The 14,943-nt window shown below is 34.8% G+C and overlaps 1 protein-coding gene across 1 annotated transcript; it reads left to right on the forward strand.

Annotated features, from left to right (window-relative positions):
• Nucleotides 1-934: 934 nt before the first annotated feature.
• On the forward strand, nucleotides 935-14,151 carry LOC145681046 (uncharacterized). Its single transcript, XM_081752371.1, has 4 exons — nucleotides 935-7,205; nucleotides 8,458-8,635; nucleotides 9,850-9,946; nucleotides 13,921-14,151. Exons 1-4 carry the CDS (start codon nucleotides 6,882-6,884, stop codon nucleotides 13,982-13,984), a joined length of 663 nt encoding a protein of 220 aa, XP_081608497.1. The 5' UTR covers nucleotides 935-6,881; the 3' UTR covers nucleotides 13,985-14,151.
• Nucleotides 14,152-14,943: the final 792 nt, after the last annotated feature.

Consider the following 14,943-nt stretch of genomic DNA (forward strand, 5'->3'; position numbering starts at 1 on the left):
AATAGCATGGCATACCTTCTTCATGTTCTGGATATACTTTGCCAGTAGCTGGCTTACCTGAGGTATGAACCATGATCCTAGGAGAAATAGTGACGATGCAGTAGCTGCTTGACTGAAAGTCTAAAAAATAGCCCAAAAACCCTAGATCCCTTAAGGGATAGTGCCGCTTACACCAAAAGCAACTAACAACAAGTATTTTTTTAACTTCAACTATTCTCCTCACATTACTTTCATTCACTCTTCCTTACAGAACAAAATAAATTCTCCAATTTATCCGGTAAATTTTCTAAAAATTGGTCCGGTAACAGAGCGGTTAACCCATGCTTAGGTACACTTTGTGCTTCACTGGCTTAAATATGTTGTTTATATGCATAGGCGCCGACTTGCAGAGAATATTGGGGGGTCCAAGCAATGAATACATATATCATCATCGTATTCAACCGTTTTCAATTAACTGCTTGATGAAAGCCCCCCCCCCCAAATCTCGATCCGCTACTCCGCTGCAAAATTCACACTGCATTGATCTTCACTTGTCAGGTCAGTGTTGCCAGAGTGTTGGTTGAAGCTTGAGTGCTCTATTCAACACCAGTCTGAAAACCGCCTTTTCTATCGAATAAGAAGGCTGTAGGGATGGCCAGGAGTGACTTCAAGCGTTTTCTTTGAAACTTGACACAACTCGGCTCAAAAAATTTCCTCCTACTCGACTCGAATTCAGGTCGAGCTTCGAGTCGAGTCGAGCCACAACGAGCCAAATGGAGCTAAATTTTATGTAGTTTCAAGTATTCTCTTGAACAGTTCTAGTATTCCTACATAGACAGTGTAATTATTATCAATGATACTACTGTTACTACAACTTATTATTTAACTGGAAGTGTGTGTCTGACAGACACGCATGATTTTTTCTTTTGTTGTGCTGGCAGCCCTGTATGTTTAAGTGAAGCGAGCTCTTCAGTACCTTTATAAAATATATTTCTTAGTTTGGTGATGTGATTAACTGTTGTCGGTCGCGCTTGTATCTTAGCTGATAACAGCTCTTTTTGTAACCTACGGTGTCTGAGAGGCACACACTTCCAATAACGTCACTTTTTTTTGCGTGTTCCGTGGACACATACTTCCAGTAGTGTAGTTTTCTTGCACACAAGTGTTACTGATGTTGGTGATTTGAATTTACCCAGATAGCACGAATACTTGCGGCAAATTTTTGCTTCGTTTAGTGGAGCAAACAATCTGAAAGTTTGCGAAGGCAAAATTTCTTAATATTTATTAAAAGCTTTCAATATGATCTGCAAATTTTCGCTGATTTGTAAAAATAAATTCACCACTGCAATTAACTTGCATCTTTTTTGAAAATATATCGTTGAAAGTTTGCCGTCGCAAACAGTTTGCAACCCTGTAAAAAAAATTGTTTCGAAAAACTTGCTGAAAGCAAATATGTGATGATATTACCGAGTGCACGCGCATCGTACCCAGAATTCACTGCGCTACATCAACTGTGACAAAACAAGCGGGAAGTGAGAATCGAGAAAAACCAACCCAGATAGCATGTAAGCTTAAATCAAGGGTCGCTTTCCCTTGATTTTGGCTTAGCAATGTACAGTTGATGCGATAAGCGACAATCAACGTTTATTTTAGCTTGTTTTTAACTTGAAAAGAAGCTTGAATGCGACAAGCGACAATCAACGTTTATTTTAGCTTGTTTTTAACTTGAAAAGAAGCTTGAATTTATCAACTTTCTACTAAGCCTATTTCAAGCTTGATTCAAAACGCTTGACGTTTGTCGATTGTTTAGCAAATGGAGCCATCTGTAGGATTGGTGAGTAGTCTGAGATTTGGCGCTTGATTTCTTCCAAAAGGTAAACAAAGGTAAGCAATGTGTATGAAATGTAATAGTAAGCCCTACTTTAGTTTTAGTTACAAAATAAAAAGGTGATTTTTATTTTAGACTAGTGCGCTGAGCGCTTTTAGGATAGTATTACTTCATTACTTTTCAAATATGGATGGAATTTTATGTTTATACCTTTTATGTTGTTTTCTTTTTTTTAAGTGTGTTCATCCGTATAATGTATACCATATTTAGCCATTGGATTCTTTAAAGTCAGTGATGGCTCTTGACAATTAGCATCAGCATAGGCGCCCGAAGGGGAGGGGGGTGGGGCCCGGGCCCCTTTGGCTTACGAAAATGTATACGTACTATAGGAAACCATGTATATTAAATACCAGGCGTAATATAGCAACCATGGAGATTCCTCGGTTACCCCTGAATATCAGTACAAAATCTTCCTCGGGCACCCCTGAATATCAGTACAAAAATTAGAGGGTTAACTTCAGCAGACGGCTTTATCATATTAAAAATGTATAGGTGGAATACTTGATAACTGTTAAGGCATTGCTTTAGCAGAGGGCTGTACCATATTTATATCGATTTTATGGTCATTTTTCACTAGATTTGAAATAATACTGTTACATATAGAGAATTTTGGAACTTGGGGGCCAAAATCAGGTAAAACAACCGTGTTTACAGGAGAAATGAGTTGGTGTTACGTAACCGTAATTACTAACATAACTAACCAAACCTAACCTAAATCATCAAAAACAGAAAATATAGGAAGAAAGTACGAATTCAGGTAAAATCTCCATGTAAAAATTATTGCGGATATTTTATGTATTTTTCCACTTTCCTCGTTTATGTGCATGTCCTCCGTCGCTGACACGCCTGCTCTCTACGGACGCATCCCCTTGCTCCGCTCGGGACTCCCAGTTACACTCCTGCCCTGACTCGGTTAGATGGCATTCGTGCCTTTTTTTGTGGCCACCTAGCACAAGTTGGTTCGTGGTTTATGCACTAGCTTCTCATTTAGTGAATATTCTACAAAAAGGAACCGGGAAATGCAATGTGTGAACATTTGGTAGAACCATCTGCTCGAGTAATGCCCAAGTATCTTAACCCAGCCTAACCTAAACTAACCCAAACTAACTTAACCTACCTAAACCATAAAAAAAATACAAAATATATACCAAGAAAGTACAAAATTTAAGCAAAATATTGCCACCCCCAGTTCAAAAAATATGCCGTTACATAACCTTTACGTAGCATAGCTGAGCGAGCGAAGGGGAATAGATGCCCCGCAGGGCTCGTTTTTTCCCCTACTTTTTAAGTTACACGCGTTTGGCATTGCAACCATTGCAGACGGTCATTTTCCAATGCTTCATATGTACTTACTGCCATCTCATTCCTTGCTTGTATTCGTCTGCCTACCGCCTTGTCAATTAGATCCACCATAACGTACTTAATTTTCCATTTCGTAGGATTCTATATAACAGATACGATTTATGAAGTCTAAACACATTAAAATAATTTATTTAATTAGGTAGAGCCATCTGCTAAAGTTAACCCCATATTAATAATGAAGGTAGTAGTTAAATGATAATGTAAGTGTTTTAAACTCAATAAATTGTATGTGCAAATGAGTATACATGGGAAAGTAAGTATGTTATGGTGGAGCTATTTGCCAGGGCGGAAGGCGGTTGAATACAAGCAAGGAACGAAATGCCAGTATTTGTATGTTAAGTTTTGGAAAATGACAGTCTACAATGCCAATCGTGTGTAACTTAAAAGATAAGGGGAAAAAACGAGTCCTACGGGGCTTCTAATCCCCTCCGCTCGCTCAGCTGTGGTTCGTGAAGCGTTTGTAAAGTAGTGCCCCAAATCTAGTAAAAAAATCAACAAAATCGATTTAAATTTGGAGAGCCGTCCGCTAAAGTAATGAAAATTACGTTTTATCTCTACAATCGAGGAGAAAACTGCTTTCAATTAATACATTGCTTAAGCTTTCTTGTTTTAGCTTTCACCGATACACTAAAAATTTTAACTGATGTGGCTTCCCCAAGAATCGGTACGGATGATATTTAAATGCAGCAAGCAAGCCTGGATATTTCACTCATTTTAGAATGCATCATGCTTATCTTTCGTTCCTTATGTTCTTCCATATTTATTCGGAGGTTGGGGGCAAAATTGAAGAATATAAATACTTATGTCTGACTTTATTTAGTAACAATTACTTATTCTAAGGTATACTTCATCAATCTTAGATTAAGTGATATCATTCATTTCATCGCTTTACAATAAGTGCAAGGAAAGGTTCGATCGGGTATGGACTTTTGGGTTTACGGTAAATGAACGATAAATTTCGAAAAATTACTTATTAGATATTAATAATAATTCAAAATGGATTATTACGCGAAAATAAGTTGCCATATTAGTTTTAAGTTTGTTAGGTAAGAAGTCGAGGATGTAAGTTTGAAGAAAACTAGGTTTTTCGTTGCTTACATTTTTATCTTTTTATCCTCTAAAAACAGTAACTTCTGTCTCTTAATTGATTTTAGTGCTTTTGTTTACTTTTTTTTCTACCAGGTGAATGAAGTCTGGATCTAAAATCTCAGAAAAATATTTGCAATCTGAACGGATGTAATAAAAAAATAACGCTATTTTTCAGGATTGGCCAAAACCGTGTTTTTTTAAACTTTTTTTCACTTAAACCGGAATGTTTGCTTTACACCATTTTTTTTTTTTTTTTGTTTGTTTAAATACGTTTACCTTAGATTAAAGTGGAGTAACCGTTGCCCCCTTTTTTTAAAGAGTAAAGGTAATTTGAGGCTGATGATTCGATTGAACAAGGTCGCAACCTCGAGAAATGAACGCAACTCGCTCAAACTAGAGGTCATAGGTCAACTAGTTCTGCAAATGATTTGCCATTACATCATAAATTATTCAGCAGTCTACTCCTTCAGCATTGGTTAAGCTTGAATTTTCCTTGTCGGAGGCATAATAGTCCACAAGTTGAGTGGGGGTGGGATTCGTGAAAAATACTTTTTTAACTTGTCTCTTTAATTGTGATTTTATTTTATCAAGTTTGGAGTTCCTGCCGAACTGCCTGTAGTGCGCTGCCACACTAGCGGACGGTCAACAAAACTTTTCCACAGAAGCTGATTAAGTGTCTAAATTTATAACATTGGAAAGTAGATCGACGAAACAGAGATTTCTATTAGGTTTGACTGGTTTGTTAATAATAATAATAATAAAAAGTTGTATTTAGAAAGATAGTATGAATGGTCCAGAACTATTAGTCACTTCCTGTATTGATTAGCAAATTAAATTAAGCCTATATTTCTGACTGACTAAATTAGATCTTCTGTACTATTTAGTCTTTTAAAATTGTCCATTGATTTAATGTGTATAACTATAGAGTGATTCCATTTTGCAGTTCTTTCCCTTTTGGTTCTTAAGTGGCTCCTAAAATATTCACAAGTATGCAAGATCACTGCAACGTATTTCTATCAGTTGACCTCCGTGGATGATGGGTCTGTGGATTTATCGCTTTTGTTATCAAGGGATTCTGGTTTCGAGTTCAAATGAAGAACAATATCTCTCGAGTGCAAACTGAGTAGTGGTTCGGATCTCACTTTAAGCTGTAGGTCCCGTTCTTCATAACCCCGCTGTTATGTCCTTAACCATAGAAAGACGAAGGTGGGTCAAATTTGCCCGCACTTTCTTTTTCTCTTTGCCCGAACAAATGAATTTTACAACGTTTGAATTTTTTTGTATTTTCTTCTGTAATCTAAACTTAAATTTAGTTTTATTAGAAAGCACATTATTGTGGTAGTTTTTTTTTTTTAGCGCAGAAGACTAAGTACATTTTTTTTTAGCAACTTAGAAATGTTAAGAGGAGTACAGTTTTACTTTGAAAGGATCATGTAAACTTATCTATTCTTTGAATGGATGACTAAATTAACATAATCTACTTTTATACATTGAGCAAACGTAATACTCTCAGGTTTAGTATAGTAACTTGTCTACACAGGCTAATGTATTTCAAGCTACTTTATGTCTGCTAACCAAATGCGGTAGTAGTCTGTACTGGGACTTGTAATATTTCCTATTAAAATAAAATTTCACAAGTCTTAAAATAATTTTACAACTCACATTTATTAGTAGCAGTCATTAAATAACTTTAAAATACATTAGTAGGGTTAAAATTGGAATTTACAACCACGAGCAAAATTGACCCCCCTTAGTCTTTCACGTGACCAATTATAGTTTAGTCTTCCTAGGGTTAATGTTAAGATACACGGATGACTAATGATAGTGAATGATTATGAAGGAATTAGTGGCATGAGAATGGGAAAACCCTCACGAATATGATATTGTCCATCATAAACTCATAAGGCCGGAGATTGAACCAAAGATCCGTCGCACCAAAAGGCAACGTTCTACCTCTGAGCAATCAACCCTTTCCTTCCGCAGTGCTGATGAATGACGTCATACTCTAATGACCTGGTCATAATTCTGCAACGTAGTGGTCTTCTACACACGTCTTCCTAATTGTTCCCCACTTTTCCCCCCAAGATTTCTGATTAAATGAACAGCGAACTCATATTTAAATAAAATCTTTGAGTTTTGTCCCACGGTTATGCGGGGCAGCCTAAAGGAGACGGTGATGATGAGAATGAATTAAATAATGGATTGAAGAAAGTGGAGGGGAACGGTAGAACCCTGAGAAAATCCACGCACACGGTGTTTGTCCACCACAAACGTACACCCATGTCCAAAATTATTGTCGCATGTCTATAAATATGTTGTTGTAGGAATAAAATTTGATAACGAATTCGCCTTGTATTTCTTATAATGTTGGTATGTGCATAATCGGCAAAGACATGTATGTGGCAAATTTCATGTCAAAAGAGCAGTAAATAAGAACAATAAAACGAAAATAAAACTTTCTTGTCCATTTGTTTTACTCATTCTAATTTACGTGCTTATAATTCTTTCCCTATAAAATTTTCCACAAGAAGACAGTTATAGATATGCGACAATCATTTTGAACATGAATGTACATTTAATTGTTTTAATGGTTTGTGAAATAATATATTTTCTAGTTATATTAACACCTTCAAAACAATATTTCCTAAAATTTATTGCAGGTATCAGAATGGTATTTGGCCAAATTCAATCTACTTTAGCTGACCTTAGTGAAAGAGTATCTTCCGTCGAGAAGAAGGTCGACACACTTCTAAGTAATGGTGTGAGTGTGAAAGCAGAGTCCATAAACGAAGAATCCGAACTTCTTGGCCTTCTGTCTCTGCGAACGTTGAATGATTTTCAAACATTTGAGAGAAAGCTTGAAGAACCTAACTTCGGAAAGAAATATGTAAGTATCCTATCAAACCTGTACAAGTTATGAAGCAGGTTTCAAATCTTTGTTATATCTTTTAATTTACGTCTTTTTGGAACATCTCTCTTTTGACTAAATGTTAGCATCAACTCCATTTTTGCCAATTTAGCCATTATCATGTGCATTAGCTATGGACTATAATTTTGGTCAACTTGCCATTCATACTTGCTAATATAGTCATTTAGGTGGCAATTAAATCTTTTGCAGTCAATTTTTTTTTAGAAAATATGAAAAACCTAAAAAAAAGTAGTTTATCTTGGTATTTTTCTAATTCTTTTGTTTACAACAGCACTTACATTGTCACAGTAGATTAGATATCTTTTATCAGTCTCACCTATCCGTCACGGTAAATTGGGATTCCTGGATCTGGTTTCTCCATAGTCAATTTGTTTGATTAGTTTCTAGTGTATTTTTAGTTTGGGTGGAGTTTTTCTTGTTGAGATGCGTGCATGTGCATGTATATATTTTTGTGATAGATCAATAGTGTTATCAAGCCATACCCAGCATTAGAAGTTGAAAATAATTCAAGAGATTTTATTACTTCTAGTCAATGAAGGAACAAATTGTATTGTGAAACTGTTTGATATGAGGATATCAAAAGATAAATAATATTAGAACATCTTTGTAAACTAGTAGACTTAAAGTACCAAATATTTAGTTTCTTTATTCCTAAATTCTGTTACCTATAAGTTAAGGTAAGTTGAGCCATTTTTAGCTAGTTTTTGTGCGTCATTTAGCTATTTTCTGACACTACTTGTTGACAGCACTGATTAACCCACTGTTGTTACTTTTGGAAGTGTATGTAATTTCCATATACATACACACACAAACACACACACACACACACACACACACACACACATATATATATATATATATATATATATATATATATATATAGGATTTTTTTCTAATTCAAACGAACAATGGTCCTTTTAAATAACCGCTATTCCGATATAAAGCTGAAAGTTACCAAATAAATCCCAGGCAAACAGTTTTTGTTAGTCACGTAGCCCATTTGATACGGCCTTCCGTGAAACTCAGAACCCCACGCCTTTTTTTTTTTCACACTTCACCTTACGGTATCTAAAAATTAATCTAGTTTCATTCATGCTTCGTTTTTTTTTTTTTCACTGGTAGAAAAACATAACAATACGGACCCTTATATATATTGTTTTTCTTTTTGATTTCAGCATGCATTAGATCTAAATACTTTCCTTTCTTTCAGGTAAAAGTATTACTGTCAACTGGTGGTAAGGATTTTAAAAGGTTTCGCTCACAGTGCAATAAGAAGAACTTTGTGCGACAAACTCGCAATGGAATTCTCCTACTCTGGCAGGAAACCAAGGATCATGAAGCAAAAAAGCACACCTTTGGGTCCAACCAAATGTGCAATAAGATCAACAGTAAGTTGATTTGAAAAGTTGTACTGAAATATTTAACTTCATTTATTTATTTATGCTAGTAACCATACAAAATTCCAGTTTGCTAATTATTAAGTCTTACTTCTCTCGTACTGGACGTGTGTTCTCATATTAGTATGTCCCAAGCAATCAGAAGTAATTCTTCATGAATAAAGTATGCTTTGAGTACTTTAGGATTCTTTTACTGTCAAGTAGTAAAATATGTAAATGTGTTCACCCTTACTGGGTGAATATAACATCTGTGTAGAATGTATAGGAAATTCAATAACTGATCCAACACTCTATGTTGTAAACAAAGCTTTACTGGCAAAGTACATATTTAAACAAATCTTTGCTTGAAAAAGCATTCAAAAGAATTTGTAAGGTGTACGGAAAATCTAAAACCAAATAAAATTCCAATGTAGGAATGATTCCAGGGCTAAATAAAGTCAATAGTGTCAACGAATTTAAATTGAAGTACAGTGTAGGAATCACTACTGTGAAGTATAATTTTGCACCAGACTTTTCGTGTATACCTGTAAATTTGATACTGTCTACCACACGAATATAACTTTGTTGGGTTGGCAACACTGTTAGTCTGGTAGTATTATAGTATGCCAAACTGTCTCCCCTGCCGATATTTTAAAGGTGCAAAATTTCAGAGCTCTTTGTCTAACACTGGAACGCAGATAAAACACTAGAAGAACATAGCTTTCGAAGTTACCATAATTCCAGTATAAAAAGAGAAAAGTTGCAGGCTTTCAAGACGGCGAATAGTCAAACTTTCGTCTTTCTGTCGTCTTCATCTTTCAATTTTTCGTGACAACGAAGTTAGCCAAAACCTAATGTGTTTTTTGTAGTGTTATTTAAGGTGACTTTAAACGTTGACTCAAAACCATATCACCACTAAGGGCACCGGTAGAAAGTCTTGTTACACTTGTATCGAAAAATGTAACTTTTCCATTATATAATATACCAAAAGTGTGGTGGAAGATAACTTTCTATAGTACCCTTACATAAAAATCACAAAATAGGGGCCTAGCTTAGGTGACTTGAAAAATAATATAGGAATTAGTTTCAGCTCTAGGTATCCATGTTTAGAAACCATACCATAATTCGTTAAGCTATTTAAGAGGGAAATTTATTTCAAATGACAGTTTTTTTTTTAAAGAATAAAAATCGCTAGTATTTGCTTGAAATTCTATCTTTCTTTTCAGCTGCTGTTCGTAAGATGTACATCGTCGCAACAGAAGAAACGGTGAAGGAAGTACTGGGTGTTTGGCTGCAGCAGGCGGAGCCTAGACTACTGCGTAGGTAAGTATAGTTTTACCTATTTTCCTTACAATCACGAGAGAGAGAGGAAAGTTCTTACCATCACTAAATAAGCTAGGGATCTGCAACTTAGTCCATGGACGCGTTCTTCTCTACATATACGTTTTGTATTCACTACATTTCTCACATCTATAGGTCACTAGATCAATATCATATGCATAGAATTCTGTGGATTTGGAGGAAAAAGAGATTTCCACCGTTTCAATGCCTCTTACTTTCCCGGACCCCAAGATATGAACATCTTATTATAATAATTGTAATCCTTCCCTTTTTCTTCCTTTTAGGATATGTATCATAAAACGCTTTTGTAATAATTTTAAATGAGAAGTTACTTCCATATTTCAAATCTTAAAAGATTTAGAGATACCGACATTTTATTAGAATAATTGTAATCCCCACCTTTCTTTTTTCTCCTCTCCACATCGTTTATTTCCCTTTTTACTAGCATTTCAAAAAAGAAAAAAAAAGGCCGAAACACGTGGCAAAGTATTTTAAATGAGAAATGGAAATACTGAACTTCAAATCTCTCACCTTAAGGGATTAAATACTTTACTATAATAATTATAATCCCCATCCATTTTTCTTTCCACCCCCCTTTCTTACCTCCGAGGCATATTTCAAAAGCGCTTAAATTCTTATCTACTTATTTTAAATAATATGAAAATAACAAATTTCATGTTTCAAACCTTCATAAATTCAGAGATTTCGACATCTTATAATAATTGTAATCCTCACTCCTTTTCTTTTCTTTCTCACCTTTTTTTTTCTTTTTTTCCTTTGTACTAAAATATCAAAAACCGCTTAAATATGTCAAATTATTTGAAATGAGACATCCGAATATCAAATTTCAAGTCTGTAACCTTAAGGAATCCGGAGATATTGGTCATATTTTAAAAATACGTCCCACACCTATTTTCCTCCCCTTCCTGTCGAATTTGCAAAAATCCTTCCTTAGTGGTATCCTACGTAACAAATCCCATGTACTGTCCATATTTAACTTGTCTATCTTAAGCGATTTGGCCTGTGCAAAGATCTGTCGGTCACTCAGTCACTTAGGTCTTTGTATTTTATATAGCGAGATGAGTTCATTTTTACGCACTCATGTATTAGTAGACAGTGAAATGAGATGAAATGTTTACCTTGTATGTATTTATTATTTTATTATCCCTTATAATTTAGCAACTTGCCTGTTACTTTCCTCGGAGGATGGAAATTTTAACTAAAATCGAGATTCATTACTGTTTACATTTTTATTTTCTTGTCTTCTGGAAGAAAGTACCTCTGTTAATTTTATTTTTTGATTACTCCTATCTGCTGAATGAAATCTTTTTTTTTCTTTTTTTTTTTAAAAAAAGAATAACTTTTATTCCTTGATTAATTTTGGTGTTGATTACTTCTTTTCTATACTGCAGGAAATTTCATTTTTTGAAAACTGCGATGTCAGAGTAATAGAGAGATAGGCACTTACTGTTATATTTGCCTTCTAAAAACATTTCCTACCTGCTGCATGAAAAACAGAAAGCAACTAACCTCTTTTTTTTTTGACTAATTTTAGTGTTATTTTACATCTTTTCTATCTACTGAACGAACTCATCTCATAAGAGAAAAATTACAATACCACCCTCTTTCTTGATTGATTAGAGTTAATTACTTCTTTTCTATACTAAATGAAACCATTTTACATTTTGGAAAACTCTGCAATGCCATTGTAATAGAGAAATATGCAATTGCAGTATCTTCCAGACGATAAGATTATTTCGTTTAGTATAGAAACAAGCAATAAAGTACTATAATTCATTAAGATACAGATGGTATTGTAGTTTTTTTTTCCTTCTCAGAAGATACGGTTTCATTCAGGAGATAGAAAAGAAGTAAAATAACATTAAAACTAATCAAGAAACAGTTTTTCTTTTTCCTAGAAGATAGACTTCAGCAGTTAGAAAATTTTGTTAAAAGACAAAATAATAGTAAATGCACATTTCTCTCTTACAAAGACATTCCCGAGTTTTCGGGAAGATAAGACTTCATTCAGTATGAAAAAGAAGTAATCAACACTAAAATTGAACAAGAAATAAAGGTTAATGTTTTATCCACAAGATAAAGACTTCATTCAGCAGTGGCAGTAATAAAAAAATAAATTAAAAAAGTAAGAGTAGTTTTTTCCCCCCCAAAGACAAAAAGATTTCAATAGGATGGAGCACGCCAAAGTATGCGTATGCGTAAACACTCAACAACAAATTAACAGGAAAATAAATAGGGAGACATAGGTCTTAAAATGTATTCAGAATTTGACTGGATTGAAGTAAATGAAGTGATTTTCCTGCCTTGTGCCATGTACACTGAGAAATGTTTCTGCTTTCAAAGATGGGATATAAAGAACTAGGTCGATAGGTCGCAGGAGTATTTATTACTTCTCTATAATGAATTGTGAAACGACGCTAATGACTCCGACACGACGTTCCATGAATATGGGTCAAATAAACTTAGTGTTACATTTACGGTAATGAATCATCCCTTCTTCATTTGATATGTATGATGAAGGCAATATGCATGTCTTCCTATCAGTGATTCTTGTGTTTTGAAAGAATGAAACGTTGCAAAGATGTATTCCTCCGCTGTAAGGCTCAGGATTAAAATCCGTTTGTTTTACTGTCACAAATGATTCCAGTGAATTGTTGTTCAACACCTCTTTACGTATTAGTCACCAGTAACTTTTTTATTTTTTATTTTTAAAGAGAAATATTTCATTGAACCTCTAAGGTATGTTCCAAACTCGTTGCAAAATGGTACGAAGTTGTCCGTGTACACGGTGCCTACTTTAGTAAATTCTACACTTTTCCTGTGAATTGCGAACTACACTTTCCCATGCGTTCTGTTGTACGTGACGCAGGATAACGCCTTGTAGGTCATCATCTGCCATTTATGTTGCTCCATGAAGAATACAAGGTATATAGGTTCACACACTTATGACCTATCTTTCCTGTGAATCGTGAGATCAGATTGCATTTCATACAAGGCATGGAGACAAAATTACAGAAATAAGTAAATATTTGTTCTTCCATCTCTCAGTGATTTCTTATATCAGTGATTACTTCGTTTGTTTTTCGTAACGCCGTGCTTATACAACAGTACCGAGTGAGTCAATATGACATTTTCTGGATTTATCTCAATTGATGCTCTCACAGAACAATGCACATTTTCAGCTAGGAAATTAAAAAAAAAAAAAAAACTTTACTGAAAATTTACTGGCACTAGAACATTGAAATAGGTAAAGTGAATAAATACCATGCAGTGGTACCAGTGATGAAACGAGTAACACTTCGTGACTCGTGATCCCGAAGTAGTCAGATCCCTGACCCTGCATGACCCAGACAGATTCGTGCGATCCCGAGACGACTTAATATCAGACTGTGGGAGAGTATGTTGTAATTGTAACAAACGCGATTCTTTCCTTTCAAGTGTTTCTTATGAGTGATCGTCAAAATTTAATCAAATAAGGCTGTAAAACGTAAAATGTGGAATATAAGGGATGCCGCTAAACCGAAAGAGTGTTTGGGTAATGTTTGTGTATAGTAGTGTTTAAAATTACTTTATTAATTTTCAGTATGGGAAGATGAATTATAATGTATTTGACATAGTCAAGACACTTTGAATAAGAAGTGTCACACTACAAATCTAACATCTGAATAGGTGAGCTCGATTAGGGAATATTAATTCACTATAAAAAATTCTACCGTAATGCTATAGAGATCATATTTGGAGTGCTTCCAAGCCATGGATCACCAGATCTGAGAAACGAGTGCCAGACTCTGTTGCCTTGTGTGGCACTTACTTCAAAGAATAATAATGTATTTTAATGAGAGCGTATTTATAAGGTAAACAATATGAATGTTTTCTTTTAACTGTGCAATCAATTACATGTTTTTCAGTACGTATTTATGATCGTTATTTTGCAGAGAACGAAGAAATTCAAAACCTGTAGTGGAAGGTCACACCGTTGAAGTTGAGGAACCCAATTAAGGAAATAAGTTAGAAATAATACAAAATATGTAAATAAGTTCAATAAATAACATTGTAATACAAGCTGATTGTTTTCATGGAACCTTATATCAGTTATTGCGTAGAATGTAGGGATAATTTATTTCAATTATGTAGCAGCAGGATGCGAAATCATAACAGTTATGATCGGGGAGAGATAGGAGTAAATAAATAAGTAAAAAAAAATGCACTGGAAAGTTTTGAAATGAAGATTTCATATATTGAACATCCAAAATTATTGATATATGTAAGGTTAGGGATAATGCTTATCCACTAGGTTGTCCACTAACTGCACAGATTTACTGTAAATAGTTTGTATACTTCTGACAGTGTCGATGTCACCTTATCTCTCCAGTAAATTATTGAGGATGAATTTTCTTCCAAAATTTTGAAGTGTGGGAATGGCCATCCTCAGTATTTCGCACCCTGTGTAGCAGTGGTTCTAGGATTTAATTTATATTTCTTTCTTTCCTGAAATCTGATATTTTAAAAGTTTGCTTAGCCCTTGACGCTTGTCTAGTGGTGTACGTCTTTGGTGCGCCTAGGGTCGTGGTCGATTCCCAGTGGAAGACCTTACAAACACTGAACGCATTACTGTTCGGATTCTACAGGTCAGTGTCTCATGTAAAACTTCGTGCTGAAACGGGACGCTCAACTTCAACATCAAACTGTGGTTAATGGTAAACTAATTGGATGCTGATCTGCCAGGTATCATAGTATATTCACCAAGGAACTCAGGAAAAGTGTTGCTTTCTATGTCGAGATAAGATACTAATCTCAATAGACTGGAGTATGGGGTATATATTCAACACCAATGTTGTGTGAGACATGGATTTATAATTTAACATGATATTTCAATAATGTTACTCAACAGAAATAAACCTGAACCTCGTGCTGCAAAGACGCATAATGGACGAAGGAAAGAAGCATAATACAGATTG

Source organism: Thermobia domestica, chromosome 3 (assembly GCF_964235325.1).
Source record: "Thermobia domestica chromosome 3, izTheDome1.hap1.1, whole genome shotgun sequence".
Classification (NCBI taxonomy): Eukaryota; Metazoa; Arthropoda; class Insecta; order Zygentoma; family Lepismatidae; genus Thermobia; species Thermobia domestica.